Here is a 22,910-nt window from a genome sequence, read left to right as displayed (position 1 = left end):
TGTCTGTGACGGGAGGGCCTCTCTGTCTCTTTATTCTTTCCGTACGAGGCTATTTCACAAGAGGCCCGCTTTGGAGAGATGCTGACCCCTCTTGCAGAATGGAGCTCCAAATCTGAAACGTCATGACATGCGGTGCACGCAACTGCACCGCCCGAAGCAAAAAAGGCAGTCGGTTTTCTTTTTGAACGCCTCAAATTGCATTTTTGAGGGTAAGGTGGGGGGAGTTTATTAGCAAAAACTATGTCACTAGGAGGGCGGTGAGGCACTGGAAGGGGTTCCCTAGGGAGGTGGTGGAATCTCCTTCCTTCGAGGGTTTTTAAGGTGGCTCCCGGCTGGGATGATTTAGTTGCTCCTGCTTTGAGCAGGGGGTTGGATTAGAACCTCCTGAGGTCTCTTCCAACCCTGATCTTCTATGGTTGCAGGGGTGGGTGTGTTGGGGTGTTGGTGGATTCACACACACTCACACACGCCCCAGTGACTCTCTCCCCTCCCAGCCCCAGGAGCCCGACCCCGCAGCCGACGGACTCACTTACGCCGAGCTGGACGGCCCGGTGCTGCAGGCCAAGCCGGGGAGCCCGGCCCTTGCCCATGAGCCTGCCCAGCCCAGCCTGTACGCCGCGATCAATGTGAGCTGGGGGACCCCGCAGTGAGAGCCCCCCGTAGCCATGGGGCACCAGACCCCAGGGGGCAACAGACTTACCCTCCTGCAGCGACAGCCCCAGAGAACTCTGCTTCTAGGGAAGATTTAGGGGGGATGCCCCAGGCTGCCCTCCCCCCGCTGCAGGCCCATCCCATTGAGCTGCTGTCCCCCTTCCCCTCCCAGAACAATATTTAGGGACCTGGGGGACGGCTCAGCACCGGGACAGGGAGGGGACACATTGAGGCAGCTTTTATGTGATTTTGCATCCTGTTAGTCTCCAGATTTGTAATAAACACTGAACCACAAACCAGCCCCCCCAGGTAGCCACAGCCCCCCTCTCCCTGCGCCGGGAGTGTATGTCACACCTAGGGGAGATGGGATTGTTTGTGGGGGAGTGCTGGGCCCTTCCTGCTCTAACCACTAGACCCCAGTCCCCTCCCAGAGCCGGGGTATATTACAGGGTCGCTGCCAGGGAATCAAGTTGATGCTGAGTTTCACTGGCAGTGGCAGTAACAGAAAAAGAAAGTGAGCGCCGGCTCTGGACACACTTCCCCTTTTCATGGATTTTTCAGCTGCTGCTTCAGCAACTTAGGATCTAAATGTATCCGTCCCTCCCCACCTCACAGGGGCCCAAAACCACCCCCCAGACTTCCAGCCCTCTGTCCCGTCTGCAGCGCCACTACCTGGAAGGGAGGTTGGGCAGGTCCCTCCACCCTCATGCTCCAGGGCAGGCACTGGCACCAGCCTGGTCAGGAAGGAACCTCTGCCCTGCTCCACGGGAGAGGGTCACTCCGTGGGGGGCACTGTGTGTGTGTGGGGGGGATCCCTCCTCTGCTCTGATCTGCGGCTCCAGGGAGGCTAGACGGGCCTGTTGGAAAAGGTCAGGGCAGCCTGGGCACCACTTGAGATTCCCCCGTTCCCAGCTGGTCCCCGGACTGGGCAGCTCCCATGTGGGGCTGGGAGGTGATGTGGGGTGCGGGGGGGACCAGGCAGCTGCAGGAGGGGATGTGGTTTGGTGGGTGTTGCAGGGAGCTGGCTTTGCTCTGACAGCAGTAGATTTGGGCTGGAGATTGCAGAGGAACCATCTGATGGGAAGAAAGGGGCCAAGCACATCACGGGCTTCCTGGGGCTGCAGCCCCCGGCGCAGTTCCTCATTCCGCTCACACTCGGGTCTCAGGCTCAGTGGAGCTCAGCAGTGGGGTGTTGTGGGAGAGCTGAGGGGCCCCCCACTGCCCCATCATGGCGTCTGCTCTCACCGTCCTCTTCCTCGGTGAGTATCAGACACACCCAGGGTGTGTGCCTATGGGGGGGTATCTGAGACCAGGGCGTGTGCCCACAGGAGGGTGAATCTGAGACCAGGGTATGTTCCTGTCATGGAGTGTGGGGGAGTCCGGGGCCTGTACCCCTCTTCCTGGGATTCACTGTGACTCTCAGCCAGCCAGTAAAGCGGAAGGTTTATTGGAGAACAGGAACACAGTCCACAACAGAGCTTGTGGGTACAACCAGGACCCCTCAGTCCAGTCCTTCTGGGGGAGCAGGGAGCTCAGACCCCAGCCCTGGGGTTCCCTGCGTTCCTCCACCCAGCCCCAAACTGAAACCAAACCCCCTTCCCCCCCCTGCAGGCTCCATCCTGTAGCCTCTGTCCACATTCCCGGGCAGAGGTGTTACCTCCCCCTCCCCCTCCTGGCTCAGGTGACAGGCTCTCAGGTCTCCCATCCCCAGTGAAACTCCCCTGCCACATTCCCAGGGCAACACTCCCCCCTCCCTGCTGCGTCACAGTTCCCCATGGGGGAAGGGGGATCCGAGACCCTGGCGTGTGCCCATGTGGGGATCTGAGTCCAGGGTGTAGGATCCAGTCACTCTAGGATCTGGTCCCTAATGGCCCGTCTCCTTTCCAGGCTGCTGGCTGGTCGGCCGGAGTGGGGTGTCGGGAGGTGAGTATCTTTGGGGAATGGGGCAGCTGGGGGAATTTCCACATTAATGATGAGGGACGTGGATCGGGGTTGAGGGGCAAAGATCCCCTAAAGGGATGATCCTGTCTGACCTGTGCTCCCTCCCACACCCAGAGGTGGGGACTGAGACCTCACCCCTCTCATTACAGGGATGGGCACCACACAGGGAGAATTTGCCTGCACTCAAAGCTCTGCCCCCCAGGAAATACAGAGTGAAGGCACCAGCCACCCCACAGCGCCCCCGAACTGTGCCCAGGGAGCTGGCCGTAGCCCCGGGGAATGGGTCAGTCAGAGCAGGGCTGTAAGAAGGGGACACACAGCGGGACTGGAGCAAGGCACTTGTTGTGTCTCACCCTCGGCTTGCTGCACACGCACCTGTCACCGCTTTGCTCGTGGGTCAGGCTCAGCCCGACCTGGCGTTCGGAACGTCCCCTGAATGGCTTTGGAAATATCCCGTCCCCAAAGGGGCCCCCGGCACCGGGCAGAGCAGAGCTCCCAGCGGCTGAGAGCGGTTTGGGCCGGAGCAGAGCCAGAGTTTGGGCCCCAGGGATGGGCCGGAAAATGTTAGAACAATCGGGGGATTTTGCAAACACATGTTTTTTTGGGGGGCCTGTTCTGGGAGCCTCTTGCTCAAAGGACCCAAATGTGTCCCATGATCCCAGCACCCCCGCCCTCCTCTCCCCCGGTGTACAGCACATTGCCGGACAATTGGAGGAAATGTGGTTTTTAGAATATTTTAAAGAATAATCCATGTTCAGCCCAACCCCAGCAGAGCTGCCGCTGGGCTACAAAGTTAGAGAAACAGGAGGGTGATTCTGATCTCAGCCCCCGGGGTCAATCCGGAGTCACTCCTGACTGCAGCGGGGGCAGGGCTGAATTGACCCTGGAGAACTGAAGGAATCCGAGACTGGAAATCTCCTTCCCCCCTTGCTGTGTCAGACGGACGCGGTTTGTGTCACCCCGACTTACTGCCTGTTTGTTTGTGAATCCAGAGGGGTCCTACCCCAAACCGTCCATCTCCGTCAGCTCCGGTGGGGTGATCCCCGTGGGGGGAAACGTCACCATCTGGTGTTGGCATCAGGGCCAGGGCATGAGGTTCGTCCTCTACAAGGCTGGAAAGGAGAACTATGTGAATTACATGGACCCTGCTGGCTCTGAGGCTGAATTTCCCATCACTAGCACCAGACGGGAACACGGGGGCAACTATACCTGTCGTTATAGCTACACAACAGGATCAGCTGCCTACTCGGAGCCCAGCGACCCTGTGCAGATCATTGTAACCGGTGAGGGGCCCAGCCCAGCACCTCGGCTCCCAGCCCCACCCCCAGCCAAACCCCGGGGGGGTCTCAGCGAGCCCTGGTGCCCAGCGGATGGGACGTCCAGCCAGTGAAGGTTGGGTTGGGGAGGAGATCTCAGCCACCCAAAGATGGGGAGGGAGGAGATCTTGGGCTGGTGCCTTAGTGGCCTGGACCCCAGGGGAGACCCTGACCCTGTCTCTGCCCTGTCGCTGAAGCTCCATGCTGGGGACGGGGTGCAGTGGCCGTGCCGGGGTCTGTCTCACGCCCCGTCTCCCTCCCACTCCAGATCTCAGCTCCCCCAAACTCTCCATCTCCCTGAGCCCCAGCGGGGAGGGGGCCGGGGTGAGGGCAGGGGTCATATTTCCCATCCCCAAAGTAAGCCAGGCAGAGGGAGGCAGCTACACCTGCTATTATCCCCCCGACTCAGATCCGAAGACCTGGGTGGAGCCCAGCCACCCCGTGCAGCTGGTGGTAGCAGGTGAGGGGCCCGGCTCAGTGTCCCCGCTGCCAGCCCCACACCCAGCTGGATACTTGGGGGCTCCACGCCAATGAACCACTCAGAGCCAGGCTCTGCCCTGAGCCCTGGGCCCAGCAGAGGGGACGCCCGGCCGGGGAGCGGGGACGGAGTCACTGGGGGGTTCCCAGCCAGGGGGGAGCAGCCTCCTACCCTGCACATGGTCTGACACTGCCCTGGTCACCGCGGTGTGGGGGCTCCTGCCAGTCGAGCGTTAAGCGACGGGGCCCCGGCTGTCACGGGCGGGTCGTTCTCTCTCGTCCCCTCCCCGGGGCAGGTCTGTGCCCACCGCAGAGGGTCGGTTTGGGGGGGTCAATGGCCGCGCTGCCCCGGGTCAATAAGGGAGGAGGCCGGCCGGAGGAGGGCGCCTGGCCTTGAAGCCAGAGGTGGGGAGGTTTGGGGGGCCCCTGGGTGCTGGGGGAGCTCGTCCTGCACCCTGGGTCCGGCCCCGGACGAAGTTCTGTCCCCTGCCCAGACGAGCGTGGCCCTGATTGTGGCCGGGCCGGAGGCAGGGAGCCATCACCCCGGGGTCACCCCAGAGCTGTGGGCTGTTGTGGGGTGTCTGCCCTGCAGCGGGGGGCCGGCGGGCGGCAGCCGGGCTAGCTCTGATGGAGCTGAAAATAGCAATGGAGCCGTGGCCGGGCCGGACTAGCCGCTCGCGTGTGCACCCGGCGCCCTGGGGGGCTTGACTCTCACAGCCTGTCTCCCGTGCGCAGATCCCAGCCTGCCCAGACCCTCCATCTCTCTGAGCCCCACTGGGGTCACCGCCCCAGGGGCAGACGTCACCATCCGGTGTCGGGGGCAGCCCCGGGACGTGAGGTTCTTCCTGCACAAGGCTGGAGACCTGAACCCGCCGCGACACATGGACCCTGCTGGGGACGGGGCCGAGTTCCGCATCCCCACCGTGGGCCGGCAGCACGGAGGGAGCTACGGCTGCAGCTACCGGCCCCGGTCAGAGCCCTTCGTCTCCTCGCAGCCCAGCCACCCCGTGCAGCTGGTGGTAGCAGGTGAGGGGCCCGGCTCAGTGTCCCCGCTGCCAGCCCCACACCCAGCTGGATACTTGGGGGCTCCACGCCAATGAACCACTCAGAGCCAGGCTCTGCCCTGAGCCCTGGGCCCAGCAGAGGGGACGCCCGGCCGGGGAGCGGGGACGGAGTCACTGGGGGGTTCCCAGCTAGGGGGGAGCAGCCTCCTACCCTGCACGTGGTCTGACGCTGCCCTGGTCACCGCGGTGTGGGGGCTCCTGCCAGTCGAGCGTTAAGCGACGGGGCCCCGGCTGTCACGGGTGGGTCGTTCTCTCTCGTCCTCTCCCCGGGGCAGGTCTGTGCCCACCGCGGAGGGTCGGTTTGGGGGGGTCAATGGCCGCGCTGCCCCGGGTCGACAAGGGAGCAGGCCGGCCGGAGGAGGGCGCCTGGCCTTGGAGCCAGAGGTGGGGAATCATAGAATCATAGAATATCAGGGTTGGAAGGGACCCCTGAAGGTCATCTAGTCCAACCCCCTGCTTGAAGCGGGACCAATTCCCAGTTAAATCATCCCAGCCAGGGCTTTGTCAAGCCTGACCTTAAAAACCTCTAAGGAAGGAGATTCTACCACCTCCCTAGGTAACTCATTCCAGTGTTTCACCACCCTCTTAGTGAAAAAGTTTTTCCTAATATCCAATCTAAACCTTCCCCACTGCAACTTGAGACCATTACTCCTCGTTCTGTCATCTGCTACCATTGAGAACAGTCTAGAGCCATCCTCTTTGGACCCCCCTTTCAGGTAGTTGAAAGCAGCTATCAAATCCCCCCTCATTCTTCTCTTCTGCAGGCTAAACAATCCCAGCTCCCTCAGCCTCTCCTCATAACTCATGTGTTCCAGTCCCCTCATCATTTTTGTTGCCCTTCGCTGGACTCTCTCCAATTTATCCACATCCTTCTTGAAGTGTGGGGCCCAAAACTGGGCACAGTACTCCAGATGAGGCCTCACCAATGTCGAATAGAGGGGAACGATCACGTCCCTCGATCTGCTTGCTATGCCCCTACTTATACAAGTACTTATACAAGGGGAGGTTTGGGGGGTCCCTGGGTGCTGGGAGAGCTCGTCCTGCACCCTGGGTCCGGCACCGGAGGAAGTTCTGTCCCCTGCCCAGACGAGCGTGGCCCTGATTGAGGCCAGGCCGGAGGCAGGGAGCCATCCCCCCAGGGTCACCCCAGAGCTGTGGGCTGTTGTGGGGTGTCTGCCCTGCAGCGGGGGGCCGGCGGGCGGCAGCCGGGCTAGCTCTGATGGAGCTGAAAATAGCAATGGAGCCGTGGCCGGGCAGGACTAGCCACTCGCGTGTGCACCCGGCGCCCTGGGGGGCTTGACTCTCACAGCCTGTCTCCCGTGCGCAGATCCCAGCCTGCCCAGACCCTCCATCTCTCTGAGCCCCACTGGGGTCACCGCCCCAGGGGCAGACGTCACCATCCGGTGTCGGGGGCAGCGCCGGGACGTGAGGTTCTTCCTGCACAAGGCTGGAGACCTGAACCCGCCGCGACACATGGACCCTGCTGGGGACGGGGCCGAGTTCCACATCCCCACCGTGGGCCGGCAGCACGGAGGGAGCTACGGCTGCAGCTACCGGCCCCGGTCAGAGCCCTTCGTCTCCTCGCAGCCCAGCCACCCCGTGGAGCTCGTGGTAGCAGGTGAGGGGCCCGGCTCAGTGTCCCCGCTCCCAGCCCCACCCCCAGCCGGATCCTCGGGGGGACTCCGCACTGATGGGACGTGCTCGGAGCCAGGCTCTGCCCTGGGCTCAGAGGTGGGGACATCTGGCTGGGGAGCAGCTGCTGGAGGTTCAAGGCTGAGGGAGGGGGGATCCCTGCTCCCAGGGGGAGCTGCAGAGCAGGGGGGCTTTTGCCAGGGGATGCTTCCCCGGGCTGCCCCTGCTCTGGGGACGCACAGAGGAGTTGGGGCTCAGGGGCTGCCCAGCCGGCACCGGCCCCAGCCACAAACAATCTCCCTCTCCGCACCCAGAATGACCCTGACAATCGATGCTGAGTTGCGGGGTGGGGGTGGGGCGACCACTGAGGCACTATTTCAGCCCCTCCCCCAGCCCTGACGGACCCTGGTTCTATTCCCGCAGGAACAGAGTTGCTGACTTCGCCCATCATCGCCGGGGTGAGCGCGGCAGCCGCTGTCCTCCTCCTCCTCCTTGTGGCCTTCGTCTGCTTCAGAAAAACCCGAGCCAGTAAGTGCCCCGCCCAGCGAGGGAAGGGTTAAACCTGCCGCTAAGCAGGGCGGGATGGGGTCACGGCTTGGATGGGGGACTGTGCCGGGAAAGCCCAGGAGCAGGGGGGCGCAGCAGAGGGTGCTGTTGCGTGTGTAACCCCTGTACACCGCAGCTGTCCCACCCCAGAGGTGGCCGCATCTCAGCGCCGGGCGAGGGGTCCCCGTATAACGAGCTGCCGGCACCATGCCTCTCCGGTACCTGGGGTGACAGAGGAGCCAACCGGCCTGGATCAGGTTCGTTATCACAAGTCACTAAAGAGGAAGGATTGGGAACAGGAAAGGCCCCCTTCCTGCCCCCCCCCCGCCCAGCGAGTTAATCTGCCCCTCCCCCCGGCACATGCTACAGTGTTACGCTGCCCCCTGCTGGTCCAGCTCAGCCCAGCAGGGATCCAGGCTCAGCCCCAGCAGCAGAGGGGACCCCCCCAGACCCTCCATCCCTGCTGCCCTGTGGGGGGTGAGTGGCCAGGCACTGAGACCGGGGGATCCCGATCGGCTCATGGAGGTTTCTTGTTTGTGTCCCTCGGCAGGAAAAGGAGCCGCACCGAGACCCAGCAGGTAGGAACTCCGGCCCCTCCCGCTCCGGATCCACTTGCCTGGGTCACAGGACTCCTGGGTTCTCTCCTCGGCTCAGAGAGGGGAGTGGGGCTAGTGGTTAGAGCCGGGAGTGGGCGGTGACCAGAAATCCTGGGTTCTGTATCTGCCTCTGGGAGGGGAGTGGAGTCTAGTGGTTAGGGCGGGGTGGGGTGGGGTCTGGTGGTTGGGGCAAGGGGGGCTCAGGGAACTGGGTTCAGTGTGAGGCAGCCTGGGGGCGCTCTCTGGATGTGTTGAGGAATCTCCCCGCGGGTGGGGGGATATGACATTTACAAGGGGATTTTCTCTTTTAGCACCAGCCCTATGGGGGCATTAAAGGCATCGGCTCAGCAAGGCCCCGTCTGTGAGTAACACACCCAAGGGGGTACCAGGGTGGGGCAGGACCCCAGGGAGGGACGGGGCTTGTGGGGGCTCCACCCATATGGGGCAGGGTCTGATTTGCAGCTGCTGCTGGGCGGGACTAAGGAGGGGGTCCCAGAGGTAGCCGGTGTCAGCTGAGAGTGTTGGACTCCCAAGATCTCCCTGGGGCCACCCTCCTTTCCCGCTCTAGTTCCCCGTCCACTCCTGGCTCCCAGCCCCCTGCTCTAACCACTAGTCTAGACCCCACTCTCCTCCTGAGCCAGGGCGAGAACCCAGGCCTTCTGACTCCCAGCCCCCAGCCCCCGCTGTAACCCCCTCGACATCTTTGTGACTCAGTTTTCCTCTCTGTCACTCGGGGCTAATGACCATGGCCCATGCTGTGGGTTGGGGGGAGGAGTGGCTGTGCCGGTCTCTGACCCCCCTGGCTGGGTGGGGGGGGTCAGAGCTGGGTGTGGGGTCCTGCTCTGGGCCGTCCGGGGGTGCAGCTCAGCGGGTGTCTCTGTTCTGCAGACGCCTCTATCGACGAGGGGAAAGAGCCGCAGACCCTGGTAAGTGTCCCCTGTTTCCCCATGGGGCCTGACCCCCAACCTTGCCCCACATGGGCCCCAGCAGCCCCCTCACAGCCTCCCCCCACACACATACACCTTTCCTGGCACACTCGGTGGTTTGGGGTGGGGGTTGGGCTGCTGGGAGGGGGGTGGGCTTACGGGATCCCCATGGGGGGGGGTGTGTGTCTGTCTGTGTGTGTACCCTGTGCTTTGTGTGTCCCAGGAGCCCGACCCCGGCGCTGACGAAGTCACCTACGCCAAGCTGGACGGCCAGGCACTGCAGGCCAAGCGGGGGGCTCTGGCCCCAGCCCCCGAGCCCGCCCAGCCCAGCATGTACGCTGCAATCAACGTGAGCCAGGGGGCCCTGCAGTGAGAGCCCCCCGCAGCCATGGGGCCCCCAGGGGACAACAGACTCACCCCCCCTGCAGCACCTGCCCCGAGAACTCTGCTTCCAGGGAAGATTTAGGGGGGACCCTGCCCTCCCCCTGCTGCGGCCCCATCCCACTGAGCTGCTGTCCCCCTGCCCCACCCAGACGCACGTGTGGGGGGCAAGTGTGGGGGGCTCAGCACTGGGAGGGGTTGGGGACACATTGAGACAGATTTTATGTTATTTTGCATCCTGTTAATTTCCAGATTTGTAATAAAGACAGAACCACAAACCAGCCCAACCTGGGCACCCCACAGCCCCCCTGTGCCGGGAATGTGTGTAACACCTGGGGGAGATGGGGGGGGTGCAGGGGCTGGTTATACCTGGACCCATCACCCCGCGCTGGGTTGCAGCCATTCTGGGGAAGGGCGTCAATTGGCCAGGACGCCATGGTTCGCGGCCTGACTCTGGACAAAGCTGCAGAGGGGTCTGATGCCTGTGACCAATTGGCGCTGGCTGTTTACATCCCCTCCATGGGGACGTCCCTTCCCCACTTTGCTGGGGGATCCATCGCCGTGAGCCGGGTGGGGGGAAAGGGGAAGCCTGTACGAGAGATTGGGGGGGCATCACCCTGTGACCCCGATGTTCCCCTCCTCGGGACCCTGGGCCGGATAACGTGGGCACATGGAGAGCCCCACAGCTAATCCCCCCCTTGCGACTTCCCCGGAAGGGCCCCTTGGGTGACGTGGGAATCACCACTTGTGGGAAGCAGTGCGGCTGCTAGGATACAGAGCAGGGCAGTTCTGCATCCCCCCTGCAGGGGGGCCCGGGGGGGTGGGGGCTGTTTTCCACTGAACGAAGCTTTGCTGCCATTCAGCCGTGTGCGGAGGAAAATGTCCCCTCAGCTCCCCCATACTGGCCCCTGCATGAATCATAGAATCATAGAATATCAGGGTTGGAAGGGACCTCAGGAGGTATCTAGTCCCACTCCCTGCTCGAAGCAGGACCAATTCCCAGTTAAATCATCCCAGCCAGGGCTTTGTCAAGCCTGACCTTAAAAACTTCTAAGGAAGGAGATTCCACCACCTCCCTAGGTAACGCATTCCAGTGTTTCACCACCCTCCTAGTGAAAAAGTTTTTCCTAATATCCAATCTAAACCTCCCCCACTGCAACTTGAGACCATTACTCCTCGTTCTGTCATCTGCTACCATTGAGAACAGTCTAGAGCCATCCTCTCTGGAACCCCCTTTCAGGTAGTTGAAAGCAGCTATCAAATCCCCCCTCATTCTTCTCTTCTGCAGGCTAAACAATCCCAGCTCCCTCAGCCTCTCCTCATAACTCATGTATTCCAGACCCCTAATCATTTTTGTTGCCCTTCGCTGGACTCTCTCCAATTTATCCACATCCTTCTTGTAGTGTGGGGCCCAAAACTGGACACAGTACTCCAGATGAGGCCTCACCAATGTCGAATAGAGGGGAACGATCACGTCCCTCCATCTGCTCGCTATGCCCCTACTTATACATCCCAAAATGCCATTGGCCTTCTTGGCAACAAGGGCACACTGCTGACTCATATCCAGCTTCTCGTCCACTGTCACCCCTAGGTCCTTTTCCGCAGAACTGCTGCCAAGCCATTCGGTCCCTAGTCTGTAGCGGTGCATTGGGTTCGTCCGTCCTAAGTGCAGGACCCTGCACTTATCCTTATTGAACCTCATCAGATTTCTTTTGGTCCAATCCTCCAATTTGTCTAGGTCCTTCTGTATCCTATCCCTGCCCTCCAGCGTATCTACCACTCCTCCCAGTTTAGTATCATCCGCAAATTTGCTGAGAGTGCAATCCACACCATCCTCCAGATCATTTATGAAGATACTGAACAAAACCGGCCCCAGGACCGACCCTTGGGGCACTCCACTTGACATCGGCTGCCAACTAGACATGGAGCCATTGATCACTACCCGTTGAGCCCGACAATCTAGCCAGCTTTCTACCCACCTTATAGTGCATTCATCCAGCCTGTACTTCTTTAACTTGCTGACAAGAATACTGTGGGAGACCGTGTCAAAAGCTTTGCTAAAGTCAAGAAACAATACATCCACTGCTTTCCCTTCATCCACAGAACCAGTAATCTCATCATAAAAGGCGATTAGATTAGTCAGGCATGACCTTCCCTTGGTGAATCCATGAGATGCTCCCCCTACCCTGAGATTTTGGCCCCTGCATGAGATGCCCCCCACTCCTGAGATCTTGGCCCCTTCAGCCTCTGGACCCACAGATCGGCCTGGAGCGACGCGTCTGACCCATGACCGCCTGCCCCTGGGCGCTCTGAAATCGTCTGTCTCCCTGTTGCCTCAGTTTCCCTTAACTCCTGCTTAAAGAGCCCCCCTGATCCTGCTAGTCCCTGCCTGGGGGCCAGATCAGAGCTGACACCCCCGAGAGGGGAAACGCCCCGTGCCCCCTTCCCCCACCCCCTTGAGCCAGCCAGTCCCTGCCATGCGGTCTTCGCCTGGAGGCTCTTGTGAAACCCAGACTGTGGGTGGTGGGAAGCCCCAGGAAAAGTTTTTCCTGTTGAGACACCGAGCCGGGCACTTCCTCCCCAGAGTCAGTCGCACCGTGCGTCGCTCCCCAGGTGCCGCTTGCTCCTCTGGGGCCCCAGCGCCATGGGCCCCTCTCCTGCCCTGCTCCTCGCTCTGGGTGAGTGGGTCCCTGCGCCCCCCTCGGGGCTCTTCTCCCCTCCCTGCGCCCCCCTTGGGGCTCTTCTCCCCTCCCCAAGGGGGTGGGACAGGGTTGGCTCAGACTCCCTGAGTCCTTGGTAGGTCCCCATGGCGAGCGGGGAGCCAGGGAGAGTCCCCTAACCCACACACAGCCTGCCCCCCCACAACCAGCCGCGGTCCTCCCCCCCCCACAGCCTCCCAACACACACCTTGCCCCCACAACCAGTCCCTGTCGTCCCCCCACACAGCCCCAACACACCCCCTGCTCCCCACAATCAGCCCCGGTCCTCCCCCCACAGCCCCCAACACACACCCTGCCCCCCACAACCAGACCCTGTCCTCCCCCCACACAGCCCCAACAAACACCCTGCCCCCCCAACCAGCCCCTGTCCTCCCCCCACACAGGCCCAACACACACCCTGCCCCCCACAACCAGACCCTGTCCTCCCCCCACAGCCCCCAACACACACCCTGCCCCCCACAACCAGACCCTGTCCTCCCCCCACACAGCCCCAACAAACACCCTGCCCCCCCAACCAGCCCCTGTCCTCCCCCCACACAGGCCCAACACACACCCTGCCCCCCCAACCAGCCCCGGTCCTCCCCCCACAGCCCCCAACACACACCCTGCCCCCCACAACCAGACCCTGTCCTCCCCCCACACAGCCCCAACAAACACCCTGCCCCCCCAACCAGCCCCTGTCCTCCCCCCACACAGGCCCAACACACACCCTGCCCCCCACAACCAGCCCCTGTCCTCCCCCCACACAGCCCCCAACACACACCCTGCCCCCCAACCAGCCCCGGTCCTCCCCCCACAGCTCCCAACACACACCCTGCCCCCCAACCAGCCCCTGTCCTCCCCCCACAGCCCCAACACACACCCTGCCCCCCCAACCAGCCCCGGTCCTCCCCCCACAGCCCCCAACACACACCCTGCCCCCCCAACCAGCCCCTGTCCTCCCCCCACAGCCCCAACACACACCCTGCCCCCCCAACCAGCCCCTGTCCTCCCCCCACAGCCCCAACACACACCCTGCCCCCCCAACCAGCCCCGGTCCTCCCCCCACAGCCCCAACACACACCCTGCCCCCCAACCAGCCCCGGTCCTCCCCCCACAGCTCCCAACACACACCCTGCCCCCCACAACCAGACCCTGTCCTCCCCCCACACAGCCCCCAACACACACCCTGCCCCCCCAACCAGCCCCTGTCCTCCCCCCACACAGCCCCAACACACACCCTGCCCCCCAACCAGCCCCGGTCCTCCCCCCACAGCCCCCAACACACACCCTGCCCCCCAACCAGCCCCGGTCCTCCCCCCACAGCCCCCAACACACACCCTGCCCCCCACAACCAGACCCTGTCCTCCCCCCACACAGCCCCAACAAACACCCTGCCCCCCCCAACCAGCCCCTGTCCTCCCCCCACACAGGCCCAACACACACCCTGCCCCCTCAACCAGCCCCTGTCCTCCCCCCACACAGGCCCAACACACACCCTGCCCCCCACAACCAGCCCCTGTCCTCCCCCCACACAGCCCCCAACACACACCCTGCCCCCCCAACCAGCCCCTGTCCTCCCCCCACACAGCCCCAACACACACCCTGCCCCCCAACCAGCCCCGGTCCTCCCCCCACAGCCCCCAACACACACCCTGCCCCCCAACCAGCCCCGGTCCTCCCCCCACAGCCCCCAACACACACCCTGCCCCCCAACCAGCCCCGGTCCTCCCCCCACAGCCCCCAACACACACCCTGCCCCCCCAACCAGCCCCTGTCCTCCCCCCACAGCTCCCAACACACACCCTGCCCCCCACAACCAGCCCCTGTCCTCCCCCCACAACCCCCAACACACACCCTGCCCCCCCAACCAGCCCCTGTCCTCCCCCCACACAGGCCCAACACACACCCTGCCCCCCACAACCAGCCCCTGTCCTCCCCCCACAACCCCCAACACACACCCTGCCCCCCCAACCAGCCCCTGTCCTCCCCCCACACAGGCCCAACACACACCCTGCCCCTCACAACCAGCCCCTGTCCTCCCCCCACACAGCCCCAACACACACCCTGCCCCCCACAACCAGCCCCTGTCCTCCCCCCACAACCCCCAACACACACCCTGCCCCCCACAACCAGCCCCAGTCCTCCCCCACAGCTCCCAACACACACCCTGCCCCCCACAACCAGACCCTGTCCTCCCCCCACAACCCCCAACACACACCCTGCCCCCCACAACCAGCCCCAGTCCTCCCCCACAGCTCCCAACACACACCCTGCCCCCCACAACCAGACCCTGTCCTCCCCCCACAACCCCCAACACACACCCTGCCCCCCACAACCAGCCCCAGTCCTCCCCCACAGCTCCCAACACACACCCTGCCCCCCACAACCAGACCCTGTCCTCCTTCACACCCTGCCCCAACCACCAGCCCCTTGTGTTAGCTGCCCCCATAGGACAGTGCCTGGGTAGGGCAGACATGGGGGGGCCTGCTGGACTGTCCCTTCCCCCAGCGCTTGGGGAAGTTGGCAGCATGAGACCGGCGGTGGCTCCCTATTGCACAAGCAGTGTCCTGCCCCCGCTTCCCCCGCAACAACCTAGTCTATGCCCCCAGGTTGGAATCTGCCTCCCAGCACCGCCTCCCCCCCGCCAGCTGGGCAACTCTTCCCACGGTGGCCCCCGTCCCCTCTCCGGCCCACACCCAAAGCCCTGTGGATTGTGGGCTAGGCACAGCAACCCTCAGTCAACAGCCGGACCCCTGATTCCTCAGCTAGTGGGGTGCAAATTCCCCAGCGAGAGCCCTAGCTCGTGCACGGACCCCGGCATCCGGGGCTAGATTCCCAGATTCTGCATCCCCCTCAGGCTGCAGGTGCACAGTGGAGCAAGGGTTAAAACTCTTGCTTTCCCCAGGGAAATAGCTGCCAGCCGCAGCATTTGGTGCATCATCATTAGGGTTCAGAGTTAACACCCATGGTAGCGACCCACATCTGATGCAGGCTGGCTGCAAACTCTGGCCAGCAATGGCTGCGAACTACCATGGGCTGGCACATGACTCTGGCCCCGATGATGTCACACGGGGCTGGGTAGGATGTGATCTCATCGTCGTCGTCCCCGCGTCTCCCGTCCCCCACATCAAACACCCACTTCTCATTACAGGTGTCATCTGGACCCGCCTCCCATTTGCTGCTGCTCGTGAGTCGCCTGCAGAAACTAGCTTTGTCCAAGGAGGGGTCTGGGAGATATGATGAGGGGTGGGACACCCTGTCTCAGAAGAAAGGGGCAACAGGATGGAGGGGTAGATTGGAGGTTAGGGGATGATGGTCAGGCAGTGGGCCCCAGGGCCGGGGCTGGCTGGCTCAGGGGGGTGGGGAATGGGACCTGTCCCCTCCAGGGGCCGCTCTGCCTCACAGCCTGTGTCCATAGAATCATAGAATATCAGGGTTGGAAGGGACCTCAGGAGGTATCTAGTCCAACCTCCTGCTCAAAGCAGGACCGATCCCCAATTTCTGCCCCAGATCCCTCAATGGCCCCCTCAAGGATTGAACTCACAACCCTGGGTTTAGCAGGCCAATGCTCAAACCACTGAGCTATCCCTCCCCTCTGCAGAATCCCCCTACTCCAAGCCCTCCATCTCCCTCAGCCCCAGCGGGGAGATCGCGCCGGGGACGGACGTCTCCATCTCCTGCCACGGGCCCCGGCTGGGCATGCGGTTCAAGATGTACCGGGCGGGGGTCGCGCGGTGGCACACGGAGCCGGCCGGCTTGACAGCCGAATTCCACATCCCCAACGTCCGGCGGGAGGACGGGGGCACCTACACCTGCAGCTACGAGAGCCTGGGGGAGCCGCCCGTCAGCTCCCCCCGCAGCGACCCCGTGCAGCTGGTGATAGCAGGTGAGGGGGTGTCTGCTATAGCCTAGTACCAGGAGTCCTGGGTCTGTGCCCCCCCCCCCCCGCTCTAACCACTACACCCCACTCCCCTTCCAGAGCTGTGGAGAGAACCCAGGAGTCCGGGCGCCGAGCCCCCCTGCTTTAACTACTGGACCCCACTCCCCTTCCAGAGCTGGGGAGAGAACCAGGAATCCTGGCTCCCAGCCCCCTCTGCTCTAACCCATTTGACCCCACTTCCCATATTACACTTGTGGCGTGATATTTTCAAATACAACGTGCGCTCGTTTGTAACAAGAAGGTTTTATCGCCGCTTTTAGTCGAATTATTTATTCGGTTTCAGAGTTTAGGAAAGCCTTGCGAAAACTGTCTTTCAAAAACCGTTCATTTCCTTTCCGAATGTTGTCAAACTGGTTTTAATGAAGGAGACACACGTTGGATTTCAAAAACGTATGAAACCGTTCATGTAAAACGTATTTCTTTCTTCCATTGCAAAATATATCGCGTGCGAACGTACAATTTTTAAAATTATTTTATTTCCCTAGTTTATTCCAAATTAATGGACACGGGTGTTAGGATATGGATATTCAGGCTGATACTTTCAGAATTTAGGTGTATTTTTGATCAGTTAGCTAGGTATAGATATAAAACAAAGAATCAAAATCACGGTCTGCCTGTGTATGGATCGTCTCTCACTAGGACTGCCTGAGGCCTGGATCTTGGGCTGAGGCCTCTGGCTAGGCAGCACGGGCAGCCATAAGCCGGGAAGCGAGCAGTCACCTCCTCACATCCCAAACCCGTCACACTGAAATAAGGTGCCACTGGGCTGTCAGGAAGACGAGCCTGCCCTCATAGTGCCCGTCACCACCGGATAAAGACGGTTAAAGAAAACTTTAAAAGAACCGGAGGACTTGGGGCACCTTAGAGACTAACAAATTTAGCGGAGCGTAAGCTTTCGTGAGCTACAGCCCACTTCATCGGATGCAGCTGTAGCCCACGAAAGCTTATGCTCTAATAAATTTGTTAGTCTCTGAGGTGCCCCAAGTCCTCCGGTTCCTTGTGCGGATACAGACGAACACGGCTGCCGCTCTGAAACCTGTTAGTTTGCCAGCATCCTGTCTGGCCAGAAATCACTTCTCAATGGCTGGGGTTGTGAAATCCTCTTTCCTGTACTGTTTTATCTTCATGGCCCCGGCTTTCCTATTAGAAAAGGAGGACTTGGGGCACCTTAGAGACTAACCAATTTATTTGAGCATGAGCTTTCGTGAGCTACAGCTCGCTTCATCGGATGCATAAAGTGAAAAATACAGTGAGGAGATTTATATACACACAGACCATGCAAAAATGGATGTTTACCATACACATTGTAAGGAGGGTGAGCACTTAAGATGAGCTATTACCAGCAGGAGAGTGGGGTAGGGGGAGAGAAAACCTCTGAAACACTTTCCTATTGTTCATCTGTCTGGTTCTCTAATGGTTTCTGTCTGCTAGGTAATTAATTTTGCTAGGTGTCAGTTGATTAGGGCTGTGGGATCTAATTGGTTAGAGGACTATGTTACAATGTTAGGATTGGTTAGTTAAATTTCAGTACAAGGTGAGTTAAGGTGCAGCTGAGAATATTACGATATCAACTGGGGTCAAACATGGAATCATGTTTGATGGGGGTCGGGGATGGGAACAGGAAAGGGGGAGCAGGGACACCGGCAAGGCTCTGCGGCGTGGGAGCCAGGAAGGGGGAGCGGAGTAAAGGCTCTGCGGCGTGGGAGCCAGGGAGGGAGCGCGGGGTAAACGCTCTGCGGCGCGGGAGCCGGGGAGGGGGCGCGGGGTAAACGCTCTGCGGCGCGGGAGCCGGGGAGGGGGGCGCGGGATAAACGCTCTGCGGCGCGGGAGCCGGGGAGGGGGGCGCGGGATAAACGCTCTGCGGCGCGGGAGCCGGGGAGGGGGGCGCGGGGTAAACGCTCTGCGGCGCGGGAGCCGGGGAGGGGGGCGCGGGGTAAACGCTCTGCGGCGCGGGAGCCGGGGAGGGGGGCGCGGGGTAAACGCTCTGCGGCGCGGGAGCCGGGGAGGGGGCGCGGGATAAACGCTCTGCGGCGCGGGAGCCGGGGAGGGGGCGCGGGGTAAACGCTCTGCGGCGCGGGAGCCGGGGAGGGGGCGCGGGGTAAACGCTCTGCGGCGCGGGAGCCGGGGAGGGGGCGCGGGGTAAACGCTCTGCGGCGTGGGAGCCGGGGAGGGGGCGCGGGGTAAACGCTCTGCGGCGTGGGAGCCGGGGAGGGAGCGCGGGGGAAACGCTCTGCGGCGTGGGGGCCGGGGAGGGGGCGCGGGGGAACAGATTCTCTCAGCGAATTGAGATCAGCCCGACGGGTGTGAAGGGCTTCAGAATAAGCTGGCTTGGAAAGTAACCCCAATAAACGTCACGTTGTCTGCGCCTCGGGCGTCCCGTCTGCGAGACAAGACCCAGGGAAGTGGGCGGCCTGAGGGGAAGCCTCTCGCCGGGGCCCTCGCTGCCCACACGCAAAGCGCGCAGCTGCGGGGGCCCCAGGAAATGTGGGCACCACATTTCCTGGTGCCTTGCGCAGCGGCCTGGTGCTCCGGGCCCGGCCTCACCTCTTCCCCAGGGCCCCCGTCCCTGCTCTGCTCCCCCCCCAGCGCCCCGCTCCACCCCTTCCCCAAAGCCCCAGCCTGCTCCGCCCACCCTGCCTCTTCCTGCCCCGCCCCACCCCGCCCCTTCCCCAAAGCCCCAGCCTGCTCCGCCCACCCTGCCTCTTCCTGCCCCGCCCCACCCCGCCCCTTCCCCAAAGCTCAGTCCCTGCCTCTTCCCTGCCCCTGCTCCACCCCAGCCCTGCCCCCACTCCCCCGGCCCCAAAGCCCCGCCCCTGCTCCGCCCCTGCCCTGCTCCCACTCCACCCCTTCCCCAAAGCCCCGCCCCTGCTCCACCCCTGCTCTGCCCCAGCCCCGCCCCCACCCCACCCCTTCCCCAAAGCCCCGCCCCTGCCCCTTCCCGACCCCTGCTCCACCCCCACTCTCCTGAGCTCGGCAGCAGGTCCGGGCCTGCTCTCACCGGTGGCTGGAAGTGCAGCCCCCCAGCTCCGCCCCGCAGAGGCCTGCCAGACCCCCCCCCCGGGGGGGCTGCATAGGGCCCCAGAATAGCTAGGGACGGAGCTGTCATGGAGTCCCTGGGCGATGCTCTGGATCTGCTCCCCACGCAGCCAGGCAGGACTCTGGGGAAGTCTCCTCTCCGGGAGCAGCCTGTCTGCAGGGCACACAGCTCCCCCGGCTCCACCTTCCTGGGGCTGACCCCGGAGCATTCAGCCTCCTCTGCCCCTCCGGGCGCTTCCCCCAGCGAGTCCGCCCAGGTGGGGTCCTGGGGGGGCCAGAGGGTCCTGCCCCCCGACTCCGCAGCCAGACGTGACTCTCAGCCAGCCAGTAACACAGAAGGTTTATTAGACGACAGGAACATGGTCTAAAACAGAGCTTGCAGGTGCAGAGAACGGGACCCCTCAGCTGGGTCCATTTTGGGGGGCAGTGAGCCAGACAACCACGTCTGCCCTTCACTCCATGTCCCCAGCCAGCCCCCAACTGAAACTCCCTCCAGCCCCCCATCCTCTGGGCTTTGTCCCTTTCCTGGGCCAGGAGGTCACCTGATTCCTTTGTTCTCCAGCCCTTCAGCTCTCACCTTGCAGTGGGGAAGGGCCCAGGCCATCAGTTGCCAAGAAACAGGGTGTCGGCCATTCTCTGTGTCCAGACCCCTGCACACACCTGCCCTCTAGGGCTCTGCAAAGATCATACACCCTTACCCCACCCCCTAGATACTTAAGAACTGCACAGGGGAAACTGAGGCACCCCCACACTATTCAGAGGAAACATTAAGAACAGTCCCACTCGTCACATCTCTCCCTCCATTCTCTGTGTCCAGCCCCTTGCACACACCTGCCCTCTAGGGCTCTGCAAGGACGTCGCCCCGACGATGGCAGGTCAGGTGGGCTGGGACGAGGCTATAGGGTCCCCGCAAACGTGGGGTCTGATGCCGATTCTCTCTCGTTCCCTGAACCCAGTGCACTTCTCCAAGCCCTCCATCTCCCTCAGCCCCAGCGGGGAGATCGCGCCGGGGACGGGCGTCTCCATCTCCTGCCACGGGCCCCGGCTGGGCATGCGGTTCAAGATGTACCGGGCGGGGGTCGCGCGGTGGCACACGGAGCCGGCCGGCTTGACAGCCGAATTCCACATCCCCAACGTCCGGCGGGAGGACGGGGGCACCTACACCTGCAGCTACGAGAGCCTGGGGGAGCCGCCCGTCAGCTCCCCCCGCAGCGACCCCGTGCAGCTGGTGATAGCAGGTGAGGGGGCCCGGTTCGGCATCTCCGTTCCCACCCCCAGCCCGACCCTCGGGGGGGGGCTCTGCACCGAGGGGACGCTCAGAGCCAGGCCTTGCCCTGAGCCCGGCGTCCCAGCAGCGTCACTGGGGGGTTCCCAGCTGCTGGAGGTTCGGGGCGGAGGGTGGGGGGATCCCTGCCCCTGGGAGAGCTGCAGAGCCATAGGGGGACGCCCCAGCTCTGGGGATGCACAAGGCAGTCAGGATCCAGGGGATGCCCAGCTGGCACCATTGCCAGGCACTAAAATCCCTCCCCCGGACTCTCCCCCACTGAGAATGACAGTGACAGGCGGCGGGGGGGGGGGGTGTTGCTGTTTCTCCCCCTAACCCGCCTCATCCCTGACAGATGCTGGTTCTGGCCCCACAGGGGGATCCGACCCGACTCAGCGTGGAGTCACACTGGCTCCCACCTGCCTGGGTAGCACGCGGCCAGGTACGGGGGTCTCTGGGCTGGCAGATCAAACTGGCTCTCTATAGATTTGGGTGGGGGGAGAGACGTTATTGGGGGGGGACGGCCCATCTCTCCCATAGGGAGTTGGGGGGACACAACCCCCCCCGCCCAGCATGGTGCATTCACCTCCTGCCCCTGTCCTCCCTCTAGGGGCCCCCCCAAGTCAGGATTATACCCCGTTTGCCATCGTCCGTCTGTCCCTGGCCGTCGGGGTCCTGCTGGCCCTGGTGCTGATTCTGGCCGAAGCCGCGTACAGCTGGAAGAGGTGAGGACTCGAGACGAGATGACCTTGCACATGGGGGGCTCCTCTCACCTCACTGCTGTGTCCCTGGGGGTGGGGGGGTGACCCCACTGATCCCCCAGACGGCACCTTGAGCCCTTGAGCCCTGGATAGGGCCATCTCCCCTGGGGAGGCTGGTATCGGGGTCAAACCAGGATCGGGCCCAGCCGGCGCATGGCTCCCACCCGAGGGAACCAGGAGCCAGACCTGGGCGGGCTCCAGAGACCCAGCGCCAGGCTCCGGAGAGCAAGAGACTGGGATTGAACCCCGGTGTCCTGCGGGGCACCCCAGGCCATGGGACCAGGCCTCCCCCACACCCCCACCCGGAGGGGAGGGGCTGGAATGGGGGGGTGTCTGGTGGGCAACCTGGGGGAGTCGATGGACGGGGGTGGGGGCAGGCAGGGCCCTGGGGGGTTGGGGTGATGGGGGTGGTGGCTAAAGACCCCTGTTGCTGAGGAGACTTCTGGGCTTCGTCCCCAGGACCCCCCACCCGCTGACCCCCCCACGGCCCAGCAGGGAGCAGAGCCGGCAGCCCAAGGGACAGACGGAGACGCTTGTGTTGGACCTGCAGCCCCCCCAAATTCCTGCCCGGTCACTGGGGACAGGGATAGCAGGACACACACACCAGGGGGGACGGGTGGAGGCTATCGGACCCACGGGCCCATCCAGCCTGGTATCCGCACCCCACTCCCCACCCCCACCCCCGCCCCTGCCCCCTCAGATCAGATCCATGGGCCCATCCACACCAGTATCCCCGCCCCACTCCCCACCCCCGTCCCCGCCCCCCCCAGATCAGATCCATGGGCTCATCCACACTGGTATCCCCGCCCCACTCCCCACCCCCATCCCCGCCCCCCCAGATCAGATCCATGGGTGCATCCACACTGGTATCCCCGCCCCACTCCCCACCCCCGTCCCCACCCCCCCAGATCAGATCCACGGGCCCATCCACACCGGTATCCCCACCCCACTCCCCACCCCCGTCCCCGCCCCCCCAGATCAGATCCATGAGCCCATCCACACCAGTATCCCTGCCCAACTCCCCACCCCCATCCCTGCCCCTCTAGATCAGATCCATGGGCCCATCCACACCCGTATCCCCGCCCCCCCAGATCAGATCCATGGGCCCATCCAGCCTGGTATCCCCACCCCACTCCCCACCCCCGCCCCTGCCCCACAAGTCAGACCCACGGGCTCACCTAGCTCTAGTACTTGCCTCCAGCCCAGAGTGGCTGCCCCGGGGTCTCTCGACAGGAGGGGACGTTAATACCGAGCAGCCTCCGTTAAACCCCCTGCTTGGCCGACCAGCAAGGATCCTGCGCCGTCCCTGGACTCTGTCTCTCACCTCTTCAGCCTCACTAATAAACAGAACTGACGGACGAGGGAGCACTTCTGCCGGACTCCTGGGTTCTCTCCCCAGCTCTGGAAGAGGAGTGGGGGCTAGTGGTTCGGGGAGGGGCAAGTCAGGACTTCTGGGTTCTATTCCCAGCTCTGGGAGTGGATAAATAGCTCACCCCTGTGCCTCAGTTTCCCCTTTTCCTGAACCGTGGTTTATGTTTTGTAAGTGCCGGGAGCCAAGCCGGGCCCCGCCTGCTCCTCTAGGCAGGCCTGGACTTGGCCCCCCGCCCCGGGGGGGGAGGAAAGTGATGCAATTTCCAGCCTGCGTATGTGATGTAAATCATCACGGGACGGGGAAGT

General features: G+C 62.9%; 2 protein-coding genes across 2 annotated transcripts; both read left to right on the top strand.

Annotated features, from left to right (window-relative positions):
- The first annotated feature begins 1,819 nt into the window (after positions 1–1,819).
- LOC140901874 (alpha-1B-glycoprotein) lies at positions 1,820–9,826 on the top strand. The gene is made up of 10 exons (XM_078850190.1): positions 1,820–1,910; positions 2,539–2,574; positions 3,585–3,875; positions 5,121–5,411; positions 6,777–7,067; positions 7,505–7,609; positions 8,178–8,205; positions 8,535–8,584; positions 9,112–9,149; positions 9,373–9,826. The coding sequence occupies exons 1-10, from the start codon at positions 1,880–1,882 to the stop codon at positions 9,520–9,522; spliced, it is 1,311 nt and encodes a 436-aa protein (XP_078706316.1). The 5' UTR covers positions 1,820–1,879; the 3' UTR covers positions 9,523–9,826.
- Positions 9,827–12,092: 2,266 nt separating this feature from the next.
- Positions 12,093–22,721, top strand: LOC144929796 (osteoclast-associated immunoglobulin-like receptor). The gene is made up of 8 exons (XM_078850371.1): positions 12,093–12,208; positions 15,384–15,419; positions 15,834–16,118; positions 20,165–20,446; positions 20,828–20,914; positions 21,083–21,197; positions 21,693–22,168; positions 22,702–22,721. Exons 1-8 carry the CDS (start codon positions 12,175–12,177, stop codon positions 22,719–22,721), a joined length of 1,335 nt encoding a protein of 444 aa, XP_078706497.1. The 5' UTR covers positions 12,093–12,174.
- The last annotated feature ends 189 nt before the right edge of the window (positions 22,722–22,910 follow it).

This window comes from Lepidochelys kempii, chromosome 23, assembly GCF_965140285.1.
Source record: "Lepidochelys kempii isolate rLepKem1 chromosome 23, rLepKem1.hap1, whole genome shotgun sequence".
In the NCBI taxonomy this organism is placed as follows: domain Eukaryota; kingdom Metazoa; phylum Chordata; order Testudines; family Cheloniidae; genus Lepidochelys; species Lepidochelys kempii.
Note: the sequence above shows the minus strand (reverse complement) of the source record. Positions and strands in the feature narration are given on the sequence as shown.